Genomic DNA, 22,143 nt, shown 5'->3' with positions numbered 1-22,143 from the left:
GTGTACTGGCAGCTGATTGGCTAAGCCATTTCGCGCCTCCTTTTTCTTTTGCTCGAGTAGTTATTTCTTGTGTTTTCTCACAATGTTTTGCTGACAACGTTCGAATTTGTTTGAATTGGTTTATATAAATTTACGTCGTTCAAAGGTTTTTAGATTCATGACACAGAATCTCAAGCCTGGAAGGAATTAGCTGCTTGAAAGTGGAGAGAACGTGAACCTCCTCGTTGCTATGCTAAAGAAGGTAGCTTAGCTCGAGCAGCCATGACGCAGCTAATTCTTCTATCAACTGTGAGTAAATAAATCAAATGTTACAATTAGAGATGGAATTAATGTCTCATTTTGGGCCGTGGCCCGATTGGTACCGGGCCGCATAACAATTTTTTATTCATTTTTATTAAACAAAATATATATATTTTTTTATTTATTTATTTATTTATTAAATCAACATAAAAAACACTATATACACTTACAATTAGTGCACCAACCACAAAAACTTCGCCTTTTCATGACATAAATGTCCGTTTTTCATGACAAAGAAAAAAATAAAAAAAAGATCCGGGCCCAGGGACAAACTATTAAGCGTTGACAGGTCCGCGGATACAAAAAGGTTGGGGACCACTGATTTAGGGGATCCAGATCTTGAGGAGCCGTCCAAAAGACTGGCTCTTTATTATAGTTCTTTTTGGATGTTTTAATCCAATCTAATCCACTTTATTTGTATAGAGATGAGGAATACTTTATATATTTATAACACCATCCATCCATCTTCTTCCGCTTATCCGAGGTCGGGTCGCGGGGGCAGCAGCCTAAGCAGGGAAACCCAGACTTCCCTCTCCCAAGCCACTTCGTCTAGCTCTTCCCGGGGGATCCCGAGGCGTTCCCAGGCTAGCCGGGAGACATAGTCTTCCCAACGTGTCCTGGGTCTTCCCCGTGGCCTCCTACCGGTTGGACGTGCCCTAAACACCTCCCTCGGGAGGCGTTCGGGTGGCATCCTGGCCAGATGCCCGAACCACCTCATCTGGCTCCTCTCGATGTGGAGGAGCAGCGGCTTTATTTTGAGGTCCTCCCGGATGACAGAGCTTATAACACATTTAAACAAAATAAATGTTTCCAAAGTGCTGCACAACGATATTAAAAACAATATTTAAATATTATCCTTAGTTCCACCAATGACTGGATAAAAAAATACAAACCAATATAAAAACAGTATAAAATTAAAGCTGCAAGCAGCGATGGACGGGACCGACTTTTGCTGGTGTTTCCTGCCTTTACCCATTCAACATATCTTTACCAGCACATTACCTACCTTCCCTGCATCCTGGGGTCACTCTGGTGCTTCTTTCTTTCACCCATACACGCTGGTGCTTCTTGCCATCACGCAGACAACATATCTTTACCTGCACGTTACCTACCTTCTCTGTATCCTGGTGCCAAACTGCAGCCTCTTTCTTTCACCCAGTCAACATATCTTTACCCGACTCACCGCAAGTCTCTTCTCAGTATAATAAATAAAATAATCTAAAACTGGTGGAGTTAAATGGAAAATAACTTTATGGTATAATCCCTGGATACATATAACAATTTAATAATTTTTTCTTTTTAACTTTTTCTTCTTTCCATGATGGCACGTGAGGCCCCACCTCACCTGCCTCCCCTGACTGCACGTCACTGAGTTAGAAGCAGTTTTGTCGGAGCAGGAAGCCGCCATTTTGTGACAGCAGTACACACAACAGCACCAAGACAACATATCTTTACCTTCACATTACCTACCTTCCCTGCACCCTGGGATCACACTGGTGCTTCTTTCTGTCACCCATACACGCTGGTGCTCCCTGCCATCACCCAGACTTCATATCTTTACCCGCACATTACCTACCTTTTCTGTATCCTGGAGTCAAACTGCTGCCTCCTTCTTTCACCCAGTCAACATATCTTTACCCGCACAGTACCTACCTTCTCTGCATTGTGTGGTCACGCTGGTGCTTCCTGCATTTAAGCGGCCATCTTGAGACGGCATCACCGCAGCGTAGCGGTTCTTTGAAGGCTCGTAAAATCAAAACCGGAGCAGTTAATACAACTCTTTTCGCAACTTTTAATCAGAAGGGTTCACTCTCTCTCCTGTTGGAGTTTGAAGCCGACACAACAAACGTGCTCAGAGGACATAATGTTTGGGAAAAAGGTGACGGGTTATTACAAAACTTGTTTTGAAGGGGTAATTGCCAACTTCCTGTTGATTTTTGCTGAAGGGTGTAAATCAGGGGTGCCCATTACGTCGATCGCGATCGACTGGTCGATCTCGGAGGGTGTGTCAGTCGATCTCAAGCCAGGCATTAAAAAATAGACATAAAAATGAGCAATCATCAATCATACCAAGACTTCACTTTCGTCAGTTGTTTGACATTCTCGGCACCCGAGGATCTTGTGAGATGACACTGGCTGCTGCGAGCTCATATTTAAGAAAAAAATCACTAACAGGGCGGACGCAGAGAAACACATTTTATTTCTAGAGACTCCGTACCTACTGTCAAAACTCTAAAGACCGCCTGCACAGTTCTTGTCTTCACCATAAAAGACCTGTTTCATCCTGCCTGTGCTAACAAAATAAGAGTTTCAGAAAGCTAGCGTGCACAAGCTAGCAAGCTACGGAGTTTGATGCCAATGTATTTCTCCCCCGCCCTCAGCGACCGCTTTCTCACTTGCTTGCCCACCCGCACTCTCACTGACGTCACTGATTGATTGATTGATTGATACTTTTATTAGTAGATTGCACAGTACAGTACATATTCCGTACAATTGACCACTAAATGGTAACACCCGAATAAGTTTTTCAACTTGTTTAAGTCAGGGTCCACGTTAATCAATTCATGGTCCTGCTGCCAGACATTAAAGGGCCACACACATATGCTACTCTCATAACAAAGTGTTTAAAAACGAGTATGCAAGTTGGACAAATGAGATGCCAAATCCAACCACTTTCATGTGGTATTGGACAGAAAGGAGGACTTTTTTTTTCCTCCATTTGAAAATGCGGACGTTATCAGCACCACTGTCTAATTCCAATCAATGCAAGTCATCAGAATCAAATACACCAACTTATATTCTTGTCTTCATGAAAGAAAGGAATCTATGTGTGTTAAACATGCTTGTATTATCATTAAACACCATTAACTTGTTAACAAAAATGTCTCTTTCATAAATAAATAAATATAAAATATAAATAGGAATGAAGTAGATCTCCTCGACTTGGTCAATTGAAAAGTAGCTCGCCTGCAGAAAAAGTGTGAGCGTCCCTGGTGTAAATGAAAGAAATGTAGGTCTAAGTGAGACCTACATATAGGTTTTTGTTTCACACCTCTACGACATTCCTACTGGAAGTTACAAGCAGTTGGCTGTGTTTTCTTCCTAGGAGCAGTTTTGTCTGTGTTTTATTCCTAGGGGGGCGCTAGAGCGCAATTTAGAGTTTAAAAAAAAAAAAAATTTTATTAGATCGCAATTTTCGCCAGTCCTGATGTGTGTGTCCAGTTTGGTGAGTTTTGAAGCATTTTAAGGGGGTCAAATTACAACTCAAAGAGGCAAAAATTACATTTTTTAGGAAACTTGTTTTGAAGGGTTTTTTGCCAACTTCCTGTTGATTTTTGCTGAAGGATGTCATTTTATGAAATCTAGGTCTAAGTCAGACCTACATAGGAGGATTTTGTTTCATGTCTCTACGACATTCATAAGTAGTTCTGTCTGTGTTTTCTTCTTATGAGCAGTTTTCTGTGTTTTATTCCTAGGGGGCGCTAGAGTGCAATTAAGAGTTTTTTTGTTTTTTTTTATTAGATCGCAATTTTCTCCAGTCCTGATGTGTGTCTCCAGCATTTTGAGGGGGTCAAATTACAGCACAAAGAGGCAAAAATATTTTTTAGGAAACTTTTTTTTTGAAGGGGTTTTTGCCAACTTCCTTTTGATTTTGGCTGAAGGATGTCAGTTTATGAAATCTAGGTCTAGGTCAGACCTATATAGAGGTTTTTGTTTCATGTCTCTACGACATTCCTAACGGAAGTTACAAGCAGTTTTGTCTGTTTTTTCGTAGGAGGCGCTAGAGCGCAATTTTGAATTTTGGGGTTTTTGCCAGTTTTGATGTGTGTGTAAAATTTGGTGAGCTTTGAAGCATGTTAAGGGGGTCAAATTACAGCTCAAAGAGGTGACGGTATAATAATAATAATAAAACCTTAGAAATACAATGGGGTCCTCTGTCCCAAAGGGACATTCAGCCCCTAATAAAAAAAATAGCACTCCAATTTAGGATCAATTGAGGGAGCTTTGTAATTGAAACTGAAGCCACAACCATGACTTAGCTTGATCAGAGAATCTTTATTTAAACATGTAAAATTTTAAAGCATGTATGTTCAGCAGTATGTATGTACACATTTGCACACCTGAAGATGACCAAATATCTAAAATACATATTTTTTTAAAAACAGAAATAGATAATGTACATGATGAAACCACAAACACACAGACAAGAGCAGGGAATCTGACAGGACGAGAAGATGGAAGTCCGAGAAGGTCCCCAAAAACATGTGAAAAATGTTTAGTTGGATTCATGGGATATACAATATAAATATCCTCCTAACGGGCGGCGTTGGCGATTGTGCTGTCCATCAGCTTCTCCACCATAAGCTTGGCGTAGCGCATGCGGCTTTCCAGCTCCTTGCTGCAGCCAAACTCCTCCAGCAGGGACAGCTTGTACGTGCGGAAGTCCCGCTTGGCGTCGATGTAGGTCACCGCGCCCATCAGCGGGCACAGGATCAGCTTGGTGTGGTCCTGGAACACCACATGTGATCATGAAGGGGAGTGCATGAGAAAGCGGAAAGGACAACTAGGCTCTCTTTGAACCATGTAGTCATTTATCAAACAATGTAAAGTCCTGCAACACAACCAATGTTGTCATTTGGCTGAAAAGCAAACTGCACACGATGATTCTGAGTATTAAGGATAAACTGCGGGAAAATTCCTGTCGGTTAAAGGCCTACTGAAATGAGATTTTCTTATTCAAACAGGGATAGCAGGTCCATTCTATTTGTCATACTTGATCATTTCGCGATATCGCCATATTTTTGCTGAAACGATTTAGTAGAGAACATCGACGATAAAGTTTGCAACTTTTGGTCGCTAATAAAAAAAGCCAGAAGTAGCAGACGATGTGCTCGTGACGTCACGGGTTGTAGGGCTCCTCACATTGTTTATAACCATAGCCTCCAGCAGCAAGAGCTATTCGGACCGAGAAAGCGACGATTTCCCCATTAATTTGAGCGAGGATGAAAGATTCGTGGATGAGGAAAATTAGAGTGAAGAATTAAAAAGAAAAAGTGACGGCTCTGGGCGGCGGCAGTGAGAGCGTTTCAGATGTAATTAGACACATTTACTAAGATAATTCTGGAAAATCCCTTATCTGCTTATTGTGGTAATAGTATTTTAGTGAGATTATACTGTCATACCTGAAAGTCGGATGGCTGCGGTGAACGCCATTGTCTCTGAGAGAAGCAGAGGAGCCAAGATCACAGCTGCCTTTTTGACAGCTACAGGAGGAGGTCCCATAATCCATTGAAGTCTCCGGTAAGAGCCGACTTAATATCACAATTTACCCATCCAAAAACTTGCTGGTTGACGTACAAAAACATGTTCGCTCGACCGCTCTGTGTTAAAGCTTCACAACAAACAAAGAAACACCGGCTGTGTCTCGGTGCTAAAGACAGCTGCAATCCACCGCTTTCCACCAACAGCATTCTTCTTTATAGTCTCAATTATTAAATGAACAAATTGCAAAAGATTCAGCAACACAGATGTCCAAATTACTGTGTAATTATGCGATGAAAAGAGACGACTTTTAGCCGTAAGTGGTGCTGGGCTAATATGTCCGCTACAACCCGAGACGTCACAAACACGCGTCATCATTCCGCGACATTTTCAACAAGAAACTCCGCGGAAAATTTAAAATTGTAATTTAGTAAACTAAACCGGCCGTATTGGCATGTGTTGCAATGTTAATATTTCATCATTGATATATAAACTATCAGACTGCGTGGTCGTTAGTAGTGGGTTTCAGTAGGCCTTTAATGTTTCCCATTTCAGTTTGTAACCATCGTCAAACCACAGTGATACCGCCAAGTTCCTGGAGAAGCAGCTAGCGCCGCTAATCGCTACGTAGCCCGGTTCAAATATTTTAGCATCTGTGCAAGTACTTTTCAGCAATACTGTGATAGTTTTGGTCACACTAACTGTGAGGAAATGTTTATATCGTTACATCACTAATGGTGCTGATTAGAAATGCCCAATAATATCGGACTGACGATATCGGCCGATAACTGCTTTTAAACGTAATATCCAAAATTATCGGTATCAGTTTCAAAAAGTAAAATTTATGACTTTGTAAAACGCTGCTGTGTACACGGACGTAGGGTGAAGTACAGAGCGCCAATAAACCTTTAAAAGGCACTACCTTTGCGTGCCAGCCCAATGACATAATTTCTACGGCTTTTCACACACACACAAGTGAATGCAAGGCATACTTGGTCTACAGCCATACAGGTCACACTGAGGGTGGCCATACAAGTTCAGTTTGAGTAGTATTTTCCCTTGGTTTCGGTCTGGACACCCCTGTCCAGGGACCCATGCTTAGACCGATTTTTTTATTTTATTTTCATTTTTTCTCCCATTCCCCCCCACTTGTTTACCTGTATCTCACCTTTTTTGTAAGGGGCGCCGGTAGTTGGCAGACCCGTCAGCGATCCTGTTCTGTCTCCCTGTAATGTTTGTCTGATCTTGAATGTGATTGTGCTGAAAATGTTAATTTACCCTCGGGGATTAATAAAGTATGTCTGATTCTGATATAAATGACTTTACCACTGTTACAAATATGCTCCACACTGTGAACCCACACCAAACAAGAATGACAAACACATTTCGGGAAAAACATCCACAGCGGGGGTGTATATTGTAGCATTTCGGAAGAGTTAGTGCTGCAAGGGGTTCTGGGTATTTGTTCTGTTGCGTTTATGTTGTGTTACAGTGCGGATGTTCCCCCGAAATGTGTTTGTCATTCTTGTTTGGCGTGGGTTCACAGTGTGGCGCATATTTGTAACAGTGTTAAAGTTGTTTATACGGCCACCCTCAGTGTGACCTGTATGGCTGTTGATCAAGTATGCCTTGCGTTCACTTGTGTGTTACAAGCCGTAGATATTGTGTGATTGGGCCGGCACACAAAGGCAGTGCCTTTAAGGTTTATTGGCGCTCTGTACTGTTCCCTACGTCCGTGTATCACTCTGTACAGCAGCGTTTTAAAAAGTCAAATTTTACTTTTTGAAACAGATACCGATAATTTCCGTTATTACATTTTAAAGCATTTATCGGCCGATAATATCGGCAGCCCGATATTATCGGACATCTCTAGTTAGTATGCATAAAGTACAAAAATAGGTCTGAGGTGAACACCTAAAAAATTTGCAACACATTTTTTTTTAGCTTACATATTGTAAATTCCGGACTATTTGACGGCACATTTTTCCTACACTTTGAACCCTGCGGCAAAAAAAAAAAAAAACGGTGGATCGGGCTTCGTTTGCAAAGGTCTCTCACCTGGAAGAAGTTGATCTGCACTGTGCCGTTACTGAGGTGCAGCACGATGGCGCTCTTGGTGCGGAACCACAGCGACAGGTAGGGCAGACGTGCCAGCTCGTCCCCTTCCCGCCGTGCCATGTTGGCGCCGGCCTTCAGCAGGTGCTCGCTCATGTAGTTGCGGAAGTACTTGAGCAGTGTTATCTGCGATAGGAAAGAGGCGGTGAGCATCATGCCCGGAGGATGAAGAAAAAGAATGAAAAGGTCCAACGCGCTCGCCTTCTTGTTGAGTTTAGGCGGGTACGAGCGCACACTGATGTACGACTCAGCCGTCGACTTGTCGATGTACTGCAGGCTGTCGCCGTCGGCATACATGAGGAGTCTTGTGTAGTCGTTGAAGAGCACACCCACGCTGTTGTCGCACAGCTGGTAGCCTACAACAATAGAGCATGTTATACCGTGTCCACATCCTGGCAAACATTGGACTATTACAGCTTTTTCACTTTCAGTGTTGGCCAATACCAGCATGAATTAGGGATGGGCAATATATCGACATATCGCGGGTTTGTCTGTGCGATATAGACAGTGACTAAATCGTGATATCCGAGTATATGTTCTGTAGTTACTTTAGTTCCTTCCTGTTTCCGTACATCCGAATTTTAAACTGCCATACTTTTATCCACAATTTCTTCGCTCTCTACAGGGCTCCTTACTTCCTCTTCTTAATCAACAGCAAGACAGCGGGATGACAACTAAACTTGATATTTGATACCGTTTTTACGATTCGAGTGTTTAGCATGTCCCTCCCGTTGCTCAGTGACCACTTCCTGTTTTGTTAGCTTGCCAAACCGCAAGTGCCTTTGTTCATGCAATCAACCGTGCTTCATTCTTTCCGGTTTCTTCTCGACCCAAAAAAATACATACAGTATTTATCGAACATTTAATCAAAACACATTTCATATAGATATCGATGACTTGTCTATCGCAATATAAAATGATATCATTTAATCACCCGGCCCTATCAAATAGCATCGGAATTGTTGGGTGCCCAAAGATTTACACCCCTACTTGCAGATAGCGCCATCAAACCAATATATTTTCAAGTAATTAAAGAGGAACATTATCACAATTTCTGAAGGGTTAAAACCAATAAAAATTAGTTCCCAGCGGCTTATTTCATTTTTCGAAGTTTTTCTCAAAATTTTACCCATAACGCAATATCCCGAAAAACGGCTTCAAAGTGCCTGATTTTAACCATCGTTATATCCACCCATCCATTTTCCTGTGGCGTCACTGCGTGAAGCAACCACAAACAAACATGGCGGATAGAACAGAAAGGTATAGCGACATTAGCTCGCATTCAGACTCGGGTTTCAGCGGCTTAAGCGATTCAACAGATTACGCATGTACTGAAACGGATGGTTGTAGTGTGGAGGCAGGTAGTGAAAACGAAATTGAAGAAGAAACTGAAGCTATTGAGCCATATCACGACAAACAGCGGCAACAAAGACGAATTTGGCGATCGCCTTCTAACCAACGATGGCATCTTTTGACCACTGGTGCAACTTGAATCCGTCGATTTGTATGTGTTTGTTTGGCATTAAATGTGGGTGGAGGGAAAGGATGGATGCAAATATAGCTACAAATGAGGCATAATGATGCAATATGTACATACAGCTAGCCTAAATAGCATTTAAGCATCAATTAGCTTGCAGTCATGCCGTGAGCAAATATGTCTGATTAGCACAATAACATCAACAAAACTCACCTTTGTGATTTCGTTGACTTTATCGTTGAAAATGCATCTGCTTTGAGTGTCGCAGGATACCCATACATCTCTGTCATAGCATCGCTATTGTCGGTAAAGTGTGCAGAACAAATGAGGGACTTTCGCATCTTTTGACCACTGTTGCAATTTGAATCAGTCGATTGGTATGTGTTTGTTTGGCATTAAATGTGGGTGGAGGGAAAGGCTGGATGCAAATATAGCTATAAATGTACATACAGCTAGCCTAAATAGCATGTTAGCATCGATTAGCATGCCGTGACAACACTAGTGATTTAGGACTATATAAATGAACATTGATTGATATGTCTGATTAGCACACTCCACGTAAGTCAACTTGAATCCTTCCCTGATCGTGTTGTTACACCCTCCGACAACACACCGACGAGGCATAATGTCTCCAAGGTACGGAAAACAGTCGAAAAAACGGAAAATAACAGAGCTGATTTGACTTGGTGTGTGTAATGCGTTTGAGAAAATGGCGAATTGCTTCTCGTTGTGACGTCACGGTTGAAAGGTCATTGCTCCGACAGCGAACAATTGAAAGGCGTTTCTATCGCCAAATTCACCCTTTTAGAGTTCGGAAATCGGTTAATAAAACCTATGGTCTTTTTTCTGCAACATCAAGGTATATATTGACGCTTACATAGGTCTGGTGATAATGTTCCCCTTTAAGAAGACTAAGTATTTTCTTTTCTGCTATACACAGCATGGGCCACTATTGGTAAGCCATTGCAGGCTGGAGGTAAAACCCAGTTTCAACTTAAGGACTTCCTTCCTACCTAGTCCGTATTTGTCGGAGTAGTCCACCCACTTGCTGATCCAGAAGATGGGAATGCAAGCAGGATCTTCTGCCTCCTCTGCATGGACAAACAAGTGTCAGCATCAGTCTGTAGACGTTGATGTAAACGTGAAGACGAGGGTCTCACCTTGACGTACGAGGGGTCTTGATGAGGGTTTGGCAGCCATGATAGTGTTGAGCTGCTGCAGCATGTCCTTCACGTGGTCGACCACCTCCTCCTCCCTGACAAGAAGAAGCAACACACATTTAGCGACGGCCTGCACATTAACACTTTATATATTTGTTATAACTGTTGTAAAGTTCCATTAAAAATATGTCTTATATAATTTAAGAATTAAAAATTTCTATACATTTTGAGGAAATCAAACAAAAAACAAAATAAAGCTTTTGTACCCTGATGAATTTTTTGCTGAGGGGACGACTTTCTGAATGTTGATAATGCAGACAAAAGCCTGACTTTTTATGAACAGTACACGTTATTTTATCAATCACATTGCTTGGTATTTCACCCACTTACAAAGCCAGTCCATGAGTCAGACTGACTTTTATAAACTACCCTGAACTGTGAAATGCGGTGGAAACAGACCACACACTTCTACAGGAACCTATAGTTCAGTGGTTCTTAACCTTGTTGGAGGTACCGAACCTCGCCAGTTTCATATGCGCATTCACCGAACCCTTCTTTAGTAAAAAATACATTTTTTTTTCTTAATTCAATCTTGATTTATAAATATTGATCATGAAATGATGTTATTAGATTAAAGACATCCTAATAAATATATATTTTACGAACAGAAAGTTACAGGAATGTACACATGATCCCATGTTTACATCTCATTGTGCAACATGTGAATGTTTTAGTGGGAACTAAAAGCGATATCGGAAAGGGGTATAAATTATTTCAAAACCAAGACCCCCACCCAGACAGACAATACTAGTACATATCTAATGAAAAACAAAATGTTATATTTGAAAAATATCCCACGGAAATGACTGCTGTCATTTGATTATAATAATAAAACATGTAACTTGGTATTTAGTCGGGTGTGCCGCTGGTGTGGCCACAGTGTGCACATCTGACGTTGCTCATATGTCCACTGAATGCTCAAGTAGTTCTTGCGTTTGCTCACGCATATGGAAAACTAGAGGGAACATTGTTTGGGGGCATCCATATGTGGAGGGAGGTGTGGCCAGCGCGCCTGCAGGAGCAAAGGTCACCGCCTCTCTCTATGGTGCGGAGGAGGAGCACAATTGGATGAGGGCGGGGCATGTGCGGACGGCGAGACACAGCTGACAGTGAGCGGCCGAGAGCAGGGAGGAGAGAGGATACGGACGTGACTGAAAAGTCACGTTCTGCGGGGGAAAGACTTTGAAAAAATCTATAAGCATAAAAAATGTTAAAAACTGCACGCTTGGCTCCTGTGAAGTGTATGTCGGTGGGACCGGTAGGAAGCAACGCCCACACCATACTATGCGGATAGGGAGAAGTTTTTATCTACACGATGAGTCGGGTGTGTCCCGAACCCCTGAAGCCGACTCGCCGAACCCCTAGGGTTCGATTGAACTCAGGTTAAGAACCACTGCTCTAGTTACTTGACCCTTGGTGGAAAAAGGCCTTATACACACATATCTATCCAGTATATAGAAATATATATGCTGTGATTACATATATATGTTGAACAAGCATGCATAGACAGACATCTCACCTTGGAAGCTGCTCATCCTTGCAGTCGCCCTTCTCAGACTCTCCTAAGAAAGACAACTTAAGTTGTTACCGAAGCTTAAAAAACAAGGGTGTGATGTACACGGGTGCGGAGGGGAGGTCAGACCTTTGTTGTTAATGGCGGTCAGAGGTCTCCTCTGGGCGTGGTCGGCGGCTGTGGAGGGCGCTATGGAGAAACGCGGTGGGACAGTGAGGCAGGTGGTGGGCAGGCGCTGCGGGATGAAGCCGGTGGCGAAGAACTCGTCTGTTAGCATTTCTGTAATGGTGGGACGCTGGCTGGGGTCAGCGTGCAGCATCCGCTTGATGAGCACCGACGCTGACTGGTTGACGTGCTGGTTGGTAGGAGAGAAAAGGTGAGCGGGAAGGACGCCTGAAAGGTAAAGGTCCTGAAAGATGGCCTACCCAGGGGATTGTGTAGTCGTTCTTCTTGATGCGGTTGTACGTGTCCTTCAGGCAGGTTGTCTCAAACGGCGGCTTGCCCACCAACAACGTGTACCTTTACCAAAATAATGTGTTCAGGAGTAACCCACGGTAAAAATCAAAGATCCTCTAATTTGACACTTCTTATGGTTTCAGTGATCAAATTGAAACTAGGACTGGGCGACAAAATTTCAAATCATGTATTTTTCGGACCATAGGGCGCACTGCTGGTGAGCGGGTCTATTGATTGATTGATTGATACTTTTATTAGTAGATTGCACAGTTCAGTACATATTCCGTACATTTGACCACTAAATGGTAACACCCGAATACGTTTTTCAACTTGTTTAAGTCGGGGTCCACGTTAATCAATTCATGGTATGTATTCAGGTGTATGTTCAAACAAAAAGGCACACCAGATTATAAATCACATTAAAAAGGGTCATATTATGATTTTTTTTTCTATATTTAAAACAATATCGTGTGGTCTACATCAGTGGTTCTCAACCTTTTTTCAGTGATGTACCCCCTGTCAACATTGTTTTGATTCAAGTACCCCCTAATCCAGGGGTCGGCAACCTTTACCACTCAAAGAGCCATTTTGACCCGTTTCTCAAAATAAACAATCAATATCAATACAAAATGCGTTCGATTAAATGTTGGATATTTTTTTTCCTTTGTCGGAAGAAAGATGGTTCCGTGAACAAACACATTCAGTCTGGTAACCGAGCAACAGAGGAAGTGGGGCGTGACACACTAACAGCCAAGCAGGTAACAGTATCAGCTATCATGTTTGTTTGCGCCATCTTCTTGTCTCGCGGTTGATTCTTTGCATGGAGTGAGAAGAAACAGTGAAAATGAAGAAATTGTGAAGTGAAGTGAATTATATTTATATAGCGCTTTTCTCTAGTGACTCAAAGCGCTTTACATAGTGAAACCCAATATCTAAGTTACATTTAAACCAGTGTGGGTGGCACTGGGAGCAGGTGGGTAAAGTGCCTTGCCCAAAGACACAACGGCAGTGACTAGGATGGCAGAAGCGGGAATTGAACCTGCAACCCTCAAGTTGCTGACACGGCCACTCTACCAACCGAGCTATAAATTGTGGCTAAAAAAAACAGGAAATGTCCTCTGGACAATTACGGCAGTTTTCTGGATTTTTTATAAAAAAAGGGGACCATAGTCAGCTATTGTGGTCTGCAAATGATGCAAGGCGCCCGTCCCCACCACACCACCTTAGCCGCACAACTCTAACTTCCTGGCACTAAACCTGCTGAAAATACTTCTCAGGTTTATCCAAGTTTACATTTTCACACTCTGCACTATTTTCTTACACTTTAAGCATTTTTGTTAAGTGTTCAATTTGATTTGACAATTTAGTTTACATCGAGTCTTTTCCATGCTTGTGTTGACATTTCCTTTCTGCGTGGATAGCTGAGGGGATTAGAGTCATGCATCCATGACTATTCCAGGCTATATTATACACCCCGCTAGCACCAAAGCCCCCCCCGTCTGTGCGTCGGTTGAGGTGGGCGGGGGTGTTTAATATAGCCTGGAATAGTCATGGATGCATGGGATTATGGGTAATTGTCATGTTGCGTTTATAATATGTTACGATGCGGATGTTCTCCCGAAATGTTTTTGTCATTCTTGTTTGGTGTGGGTACACAGTGTGGCGCATATTAGTAAGAGTGTTAAAGTTGTTTATATCACAACCTTCAGTGTGACCTGTATGGCTGTTGAACAACTATGCCTTGCAGTCGTGTACGTGTATCTACAGAAGTCACATACAACATGTTACTGGGCCGGCAAGCCGTTTGTTCATGTTGTAGAAGGCGTCAAAGGCAATAGCTTCGTAGCACGCCCTTATTATTGTTATCTGGGTGACCATCAGCAGATATTCGTGAGAATGGTTGCGGCTGCCATTGTCTTCTTTATTTTGTGAAACAGGTCAAAATGGCTCTTTGAGTGGTAAAGGTTGCGAGCCCTGATGTAGAACATGCTATACGTTTACCAAACAATCTGTCACTCCTAATTGATAAATCCCATGAAATCTTCTTCCGCGATGTCGCTTCCAAACAAATCTGCCAACTACAAAAGGTATGCGCTGCTTCCTCTTGTCGTTTTCTGCTGCTTATTTCACTACGTCCAGATTGTAATCTGCAGTGCATGATTTCCTTTTTGGTGCCATTTTTGTTCAGCCCTTCTCAGTTTTTATAAGTTACTACCAACGTTGAAATGATCCATTTTAATAGCTACGGCAGTAGCATATAGCAGTTTGCATTCCATGAACCACAATGCACTTCTGCCATGTCCCTCCCCCGCCAAATTCTTATTGGTTGACGTGTATGTGACGATTAATGACGTGTGTAACGAGTGCTGAAATTTTCTTGGTCTTTCCGCGAATGAGATACATATTTGATATTTTACAGTAATGTCTTAATAATTTCACACATAAATCGCTCCGGAGTATATGTCGCACCCCCGGCCAAACTATGAAAAAAGTGCGACTTACAGTCCGAAAAATACGGTATTGATGTCGACCGATATACAGAGGGGCAAAAAAGTATTTAGTCAGCCACCAATTGTGCAAGTTCTCCCACTTAAAATGATGACAGAGGTCTGTAATTTTTATCATAGGTACACTTCAACTGTGAGAGACAGAATGTGAAAAAAAAAATCCAGGAATTCACATTGTAGGAATTGTAAAGAATTTATTTGTAAATATTGTGGAAAATAATTATTTGGTCAACCATTCAAAGCTCTCACTGATGGAAGGAGGTTTTGGCTCAAAATCTCACGATACATGGCCCCATTCATTCTTTCCTTAACACGGATCAATCGTCCTGTCCCCTTAGCAGAAAAACAGTCCCAAAGCATGATGTTTCCACCCCCATGCTTCACAGAAGGTATGGTGTTCTTTGGATGCAACTCAGTATTCTTCTTCCTCCAAACACGACGAGTTGAGTTTATACCAAAATGGATACATGGATGATACAGCAGAGGATTGGGAGAATGTCATGTGGTCAGATGAAACCAAAATAGAACTTTTTGGTATAAACTCAACTCGTCGTGTTTGGAGGAAGAAGAATACTGAGTTGCATCCCAAGAACACCAAACCTACTGTGAAGCATGGGGGTGGAAACATCATGCTTTGGGGCTGTTTTTCTGCTAAGGGGACAGGACGATTGATCCGTGTTAAGGAAAGAATGAATGGGGCCATGTATCGTGAGATTTTGAGCCAAAACCTCCTTCCATCAGTGAGAGCTTTGAATGGTTGACCAAATACTTATTTTCCACCATAATTTACAAATAAATTCTTAAAAATTCCTACAATGTGAATTCCTGGATTATTTTTCCACATTCTGTCTCTCACAGTTTAAGTGCATATATGATGACAATTACAGACCTCTGTCATCATTTTAAGTGGGAGAACTTGCACAATCGGTGGCTGACTAAATACTTTTTTGCCCCACTGTATTGTGATACAGTTTTCAGCCAAAATGCACCGCCCTAATTGAAAGAGTGCTGTGTTTTTAATATTTGAAATATAAATAGTGTGTGTGTGTGTACTTACAATATACACCCGAGCGACCACACGTCCACCTCGAAGCTGTGCCCCTTCTTGCAGAGAACCTCAGGAGCGATGTAGTTGGGCGTTCCACACAACGTCTTCTTTCGCTCGCCGTCAAACTCGATCTTGGTGGCCAGGCCAAAGTCGCCTGCCGGACGCAAACACAATGTTTTTGATACAGAGAAGGGAGAACATGTGAAAAATGGGTAAAGTCACTACTGACGATAAAAAGACATGAACGACCGAAGAGTTTTTTTGGATTATTGTTTTCATGAGTCAGTGGCAACATCTCACCCAGGAAGTGGGAATAATTTCAATCAAGTTTGTCTTTATGCATGTCAGCATTTATTACTGATTCTAAAAGTCTAATCTAAGTGCATTTTTATGTTCTTCCACTCACCTATTTTGACATCCATGTCATCGTTGAGGAAGATGTTGCCCAGCTTGAGGTCTCTGTGGATGACTTTGTTGTTGTGCAGGTACTGGACTCCCTTGAGCAGCTGCATCATGTAGTAGCGCGCCTCGGGCTCGGTTACCGCCTTACGGCGCTTGTGCAGCTCCAGCAACGACTGCAAAACAGAAACGACAGGAACATCATTCACTTGGGGCATTGGCTCCGAAGTAAACAGTCTTAAAAGAGTCCCGTTTTCCAAATTCCACGTTTTCCGTAATTTCACAAACCTTTATTACAGAAATTGTTGAATGTGCTCAATTACACACACTCAAATTTTTCATCAAGCTTTATTTTTTAAAACCGTTTTTTTAATTCATGTTAGTATTTAAAATGACTAGTACCAATTTACCCACATCTGCAGTCCTCTCCAAGGTTTCTCATTGTCATCCTACTGGGTTGAGTTTTTCCTTGCTCCGATGTGGGATCTAAACCGAGGATCTCGTTGTGGCTTGTTTAGCCCTTTGACACACTTGTGATTTAGGGCGATATAAATAAACATTGATTGATTGATTATAAATTTAGATTAATCACAGGTTATTTATTACACACCTGCATTATTTCAACGTGTTTTTTTTTTAAAAGCTCTGATTTGGACACAAATGCAATTTTCATTGTCAAAATGTATCAGGATCATTTTTTTAAAAATGTTTTGTTGGATTGAAAATCCGTCACATTCAGCCATTTTCTACCGATTGTCCCTTTTGGAGTCGTAGGGGGTGCTGGAGCCTATCATTTGCTCAAAACTTACTAACAGTTTTATCTCAAATACCATCGTCGTGTACTTTGGAGAGGACATTTTCCTTCCATCACACTAGTCATATTTGTTTACTGATCATAAATTTGTAAAAAGAAAGCTAAAAATATATATACTAGGACAGGGGTCAGCAACGTGGTGCTTTTCGGGCACCAGATAGTCTGTAAAGACCAGGTGAGCAGCTCGCTGGCCTGTTCTAAAAATAGCTCAAATAGCAGCACTTACCAGTGAGCTGCCTCTATTTTTAAATTGTATTTATTTACTAGCAAGCTGGTCTTGCTTTCTTGACATTTTTAATTCTAAGAGAGACAAAACTCAAAAGGAATTTGAAAATCCAAGAAAATATTTTAAAGACTTGGTCTTCACTTGTTTAAATAAATTCATTTTTTTTTTTTACTTTGCTACTTGTAACTTTCAGAAAGACAATTTTAGAGAAAAAAATACAACCTTATAAATTATTTTGGGATTTTTAAACACATATACCTTTTTACCTTTTAAATTCCTTCCTCTTATTTCCTGACAATTTAAATCAATGTTCAAGTATGTATTTTTTTATTGTAAAGAATAATAAATACATTTTAATTTAATTTCTTCAATTTAGTTTCTGTTTTTTTGACGAATAATATTTGTGAAATATTTCTTCCAATTTAAGATTAAAATAAAAATAAAAAAGATTCTGGAAAATCTAGAACATCTGTAGAATCAAATTTAAATCTTATTTCAAAGTCTTTTGAATTTCTTGTAACATTTTTGTTCTGGAAAACCTAGAAGAAGTAATGATTTGTCTTTGTTAGAAATATAGCTTGGTCCAATTTGTTATTTATTATAAGAAAATGCAGATTGGATTTTAACCTATTTAAAACATGTCATCAAAATTCTAAAATTAATCTTAATCAGGAAAAATTACTAATGATGTTCCATAAATTCTTTTTTTGTATTTTTTTTAAAAGATTCAAATTAGCTAGTTTTTCTCTTCATTTTTTAGGTTGAATTTTGACTTTTTTAAAGAGTCGAAATTGAAGATAAACTACCGTATTTCCTTGAATTGCCGCCAGGTATACATTATCCGCATGCCTCGTTTTACCGCCGGGATAAACAAATTTTGCAAAATAGTTAGAGCATGCCTTGGTTTACCGCCGGATCAAACTCGTTTCGCAGAATATTTTAGCATATGCCTCGTTTTACCACAGGGTCAAACTCGTCACGTCACGAGTGTGTAACATGGGTGGGAAATAAGCCATATTTCCTCTCATGGCATCCCCTCATATTACCTGCGCCGTTTCCACGTTTAACCTTGAGAGTATAACACAGGCGCTCACGTGACCCGCTGCAGCCCGTCGCGCTCTATATAATCCAGCGTTGCAAGATGGCCGCCAGGTGCGGTGGCTAAACCTGTGGACATCTGAAGCCAGTATGTTTTAAAGTTGTTTGCCTGCATATCGTAAAAACAACCGTCCAACATTTTACTACTAATTGTAAACGTATAGGTGCCGGCCGTCAGAGCAGAGTTGTGATGAGAGTGTGTGGCGATGTTAAAATATTAAGCCGAGTTGGTAAGTGAATTTGTTTGCTAATAGTAGCTAATAGCCGTACCCATGTATTTTCTATGGGCGGTTAGCATCGGGTTTTAATCCTGTTTCCTCCAATGTTTCTGATCCGATTGAATTGATATTTATTTCGAGTCCTTATTTTGGGTACTTACATACGGTGACTGAGTGTTGTGGCGTTTTAAGGCCATCTGCATTTTTTATGCTACATATTAACGTTTTTTTTTTTTTATTAAAGGCCTACTGAAACCCACTACTACCGACCACGCAGTCTGATAGTTTATATATCAATGATGAAATATTAACATTGCAACGCATGCCAACACGGCCTTTTTAGTTTACTAAATTGCAATTTTAAATTTCCCGCAAAGTATACTGTTCAAAACGTCGCGGAATGACGGCGCATATGATGACGCGTGCGCGTGACGTCACCGGTGGTGGCGGACATGTTCTTCCAGCCCGATCCAAGCCATAAGTAGTCTGCTCTAATCGCATAATTACACAGTATTCTGGACGTCTGTGTTGCTGAATCTTTTGCAATTTGTTCAATTAATAATGGAGAAGTCAAAGAAGAGAAGATGTAGGTGGGAAGCAGTGTATTGCAGCTGCCTTTAGCAACACAAACACAGCCGGTGTTTCCTTGGTTACATTCCCGAAGGTGAAGCTTTACTATGGAACAGAGCGGTCAAGCGAACATGGTTTCTGACCACATGTCAACCGGCAGGTTTCGGTGAGAAAATTGTGGTAATAAGTCGGCTCCTGCCGTAGACATGAGCGGAGCTTGCGTCCTACTGCAGCCGCGGACTCTCTTACCTCCTCCCACCGGAGACACTGGCGGTCACCACACCCCTCCGACTTTCAGGTACCATATAATCTCACTAAAACACTAGTAACACAAGAAGCAGATAAGGGATTTTCCAGAATTATCCTAGTAAATGTGTCTAATAACATCTGAATCGCTCCCACTGCCCTCGCCTTTTTTTTTTGTTAGTCCTACACTCTCACTATCCTTATCCACAAATCTTTCATCCTCGCTCAAATTAATGGGGAAATTGTCGCTTCCTCGGTCCGAACAGCTTTCGCTGCTGATGGCCATGATTGTAAACAATGTGAGGATGTGAGGAGATCCACAACCGGTGACGTCACGCACACATCGTCTGCTACTTCCGGTACAGGCAAGGCTTTTTTAAGAGCGACCAAAAGTTGCTACTTTATCGTCGATGTTCTCTACTAAATCCTTTCAGCAAAAATATGGCAATATCGCAAAATTATCAAGTATGACACATAGAATGGACCTGCTATCCCCGTTTAAATAAGAAAATATCATTTCAGTAGGCCTTTAAGTGTGCTTTACATGATGGTATCCTTACATCACACTCAAATTTATAAGCTTTTTGATTGATACTTTTATTAGTAGATTGCACAGTACAGTACATATTCCGTACAATTGACCACTAAATGGTAACACCCGAATAAGTTTTTCAACTTGTTTAAGTCGGGGTCCACGTTAATCAATTCATGGTAAGCGCAGGCCTGAACTTACCGCATACCTTTGGTAAGCGTCTGAGGAAATACGGCATGTTTCAAAATTTAAACCGTTCCATTTAGTGTTTTTTTCATAATTTCTTCTCTACAAAAAAACTTCCATAAAAGGAAAAAAAAATGTATGACGGAATGACAGAGAAATACCCATTTTATATATATATATATATAAATTAAAGGTCCATCCATCCATCCATCTTCTTCCGCTTATCCGAGGTCGGGGCGCGGGGGCAGCAGCCTAAGCAGGAAATCCCAGCCTTCCCTCTCCCCAGCCATTTTGTCCAGCTCTTCCCGGAGGATCCCGAGGCGTTCCCAAGCCAGCCGGGAGACGTAGTCTTCCTAACGTGTCTTGGGTCTTCCCCGCGGCCTCCTACCGGTTGGACGTGCCCTACACACCTCCCTCGGGAGGCGTTCGGGTGGCATACTGACCAGATGCCCGAACCACCTCATCTAGCTCCTCTCGATGTGGAGGAGCAGCGGCTTTTTTTGAGTTCTTTCAGGATAACAGAGCTTTTCACCCTATCTCTAAGGGAGAGATCTTGTCCTTTTGTTCATGACCCAAAGCTCATGACCATAGGTGAGGATGGGAACATAGATTGACCTGTAAATTGAGAGCTTTGCCTTCCGGCTCAGCTCCTTCTTCACCACAACGGATCGGTACAACGTCCGTAACACTTTATTAAAAGGTAAATTGAGCAAATTGGTTATTTCCGGCAATTTATTTCAGTGTGTATCAAACTGGTAGCCCTTTGCATTAATCAGTACCCAAGAGTAGCTCTTTGTTTCAAAAAGGTTGGTGACCCCTGTACTAGGAAGTTGTTTTATTTAAGATAAAAGAAGACTTACTCTCCTCCTGCAGATCTCCAGCACCACAAAGACGAAGTCGTCGTCCTCGAAGAAGTCGTGGAAGCCGACGATGTTGGCGTGGTTGAGACTTTTGTGAATGGCGATCTCGGAGGTCATCTTCTCCCGCTGGTGCTGCTTGAGGATCAGCGACTTGGGGACGATCTTGCCGGCGAAAACCTGCTTGGTCTCCACGTCCGTGATCTCGTAGCACTTGGCGAAGCCCCCCTTGCCCAGGAAGCGGCCGCGCGTGTAGCATCTCTTGGTCCGGGGGTCGACCAGGGACTCGGGGATCTCCTTAAGTGGAGCCGACTTGGGGTCGACGTGGGCCCCCGTCTTGGCGGCTCCGGCGCTCATTTTGAAGGCAAACGCTGCTTTTTTTAAAAAAAAAAAAAGAACAGAAGCGGCTTTAAAAACGACTCCCTCGCTTTGGAAACCAAGGTACAACTGCTAGGCTAGGCTACACGCCACGATTTTGCACAAACTCGCCGTGTTGCCGTTTTAAACCAACCACGACGAAGTTACTTTCGACGGTAATATTTATCTTTAAAAGTTTCGAATTAAATCTCTGGTCAAACACTAAAGTCCGGCTGAGGTCCGTTCACAGCCACGGCGTCCTTCCGTCTTCTGCTTTTTTCTTTTCTTTTTTTTTTTACTCCACAGCCGCTGTTACAAAATTTAAAAAGCTGCATCGGGCGTATTGGCGGCCTCTGATTGGTTGGCCGGATTTGAATTCCACAGGCCTACAGCAAGGCATCACGGGAAATGTAGTGTAAACCAGCCAATCAGCGCCTAGAAGGCAAAAAAGTGACGAGCAATTGGTTGTGTGGGCTTCGTTTTACACGGTGCTCATGGGAAATGTAGTCGACTTTCAGGCTTTTTAAAGTTGTTGCGACTGTCATGGCTGCGATGCTTTGAAAAACAATAATCACTTTAAATAGGTTTGGTTAAAGACCTGAAATGAGATTTTTTTTATTTAAACGGGGATAGCAGGTCCATTCTATGTGTGATACTTGATCATTTCTGGCTCACCTGCACTGGCTTCCTGTGCACTTAAGATGTGACTTTAAGGTTTTACTACTTACGTATAAAATACTAC

The 22,143-nt window shown here is 41.9% G+C and overlaps 1 protein-coding gene across 1 annotated transcript; it reads right to left on the bottom strand.

The window, feature by feature from the left end:
- Positions 1–4,336: 4,336 nt before the first annotated feature.
- On the bottom strand, positions 4,337–21,764 carry plk1 (polo-like kinase 1 (Drosophila)). Its single transcript, XM_061913698.1, has 11 exons — positions 21,048–21,764; positions 16,305–16,473; positions 15,908–16,052; positions 12,313–12,406; positions 12,017–12,242; positions 11,894–11,936; positions 10,315–10,409; positions 10,168–10,245; positions 7,879–8,033; positions 7,621–7,803; positions 4,337–4,809 (listed from the first exon to the last, which is right to left on the bottom strand). The coding sequence occupies exons 1-11, from the start codon at positions 21,399–21,401 to the stop codon at positions 4,615–4,617; spliced, it is 1,737 nt and encodes a 578-aa protein (XP_061769682.1). The 5' UTR covers positions 21,402–21,764; the 3' UTR covers positions 4,337–4,614.
- Between the last annotated feature and the right edge of the window lie 379 nt (positions 21,765–22,143).

The sequence above is a fragment of the Nerophis ophidion genome, linkage group LG01 (genome assembly GCF_033978795.1).
Source record: "Nerophis ophidion isolate RoL-2023_Sa linkage group LG01, RoL_Noph_v1.0, whole genome shotgun sequence".
NCBI lineage: Eukaryota > Metazoa > Chordata > Actinopteri > Syngnathiformes > Syngnathidae > Nerophis > Nerophis ophidion.
Note: the sequence above shows the minus strand (reverse complement) of the source record. Positions and strands in the feature narration are given on the sequence as shown.

Coding starts and splice junctions, on each gene's coding strand:
- plk1 (XM_061913698.1), bottom strand. CDS start 21,401: ATGAGCGCCGGAGCCGCCAAGACGGGGGCCCACGTCGACCCCAAGTCG. Junction 16,474..21,047: donor TGGAGATCTGCAGGAGGAGA/GTAAGTCTTCTT, acceptor TCTGTTTTGCAG/TCGTTGCTGGAGCTGCACAA. Junction 16,053..16,304: donor TGACATGGATGTCAAAATAG/GTGAGTGGAAGA, acceptor TGCGTCCGGCAG/GCGACTTTGGCCTGGCCACC.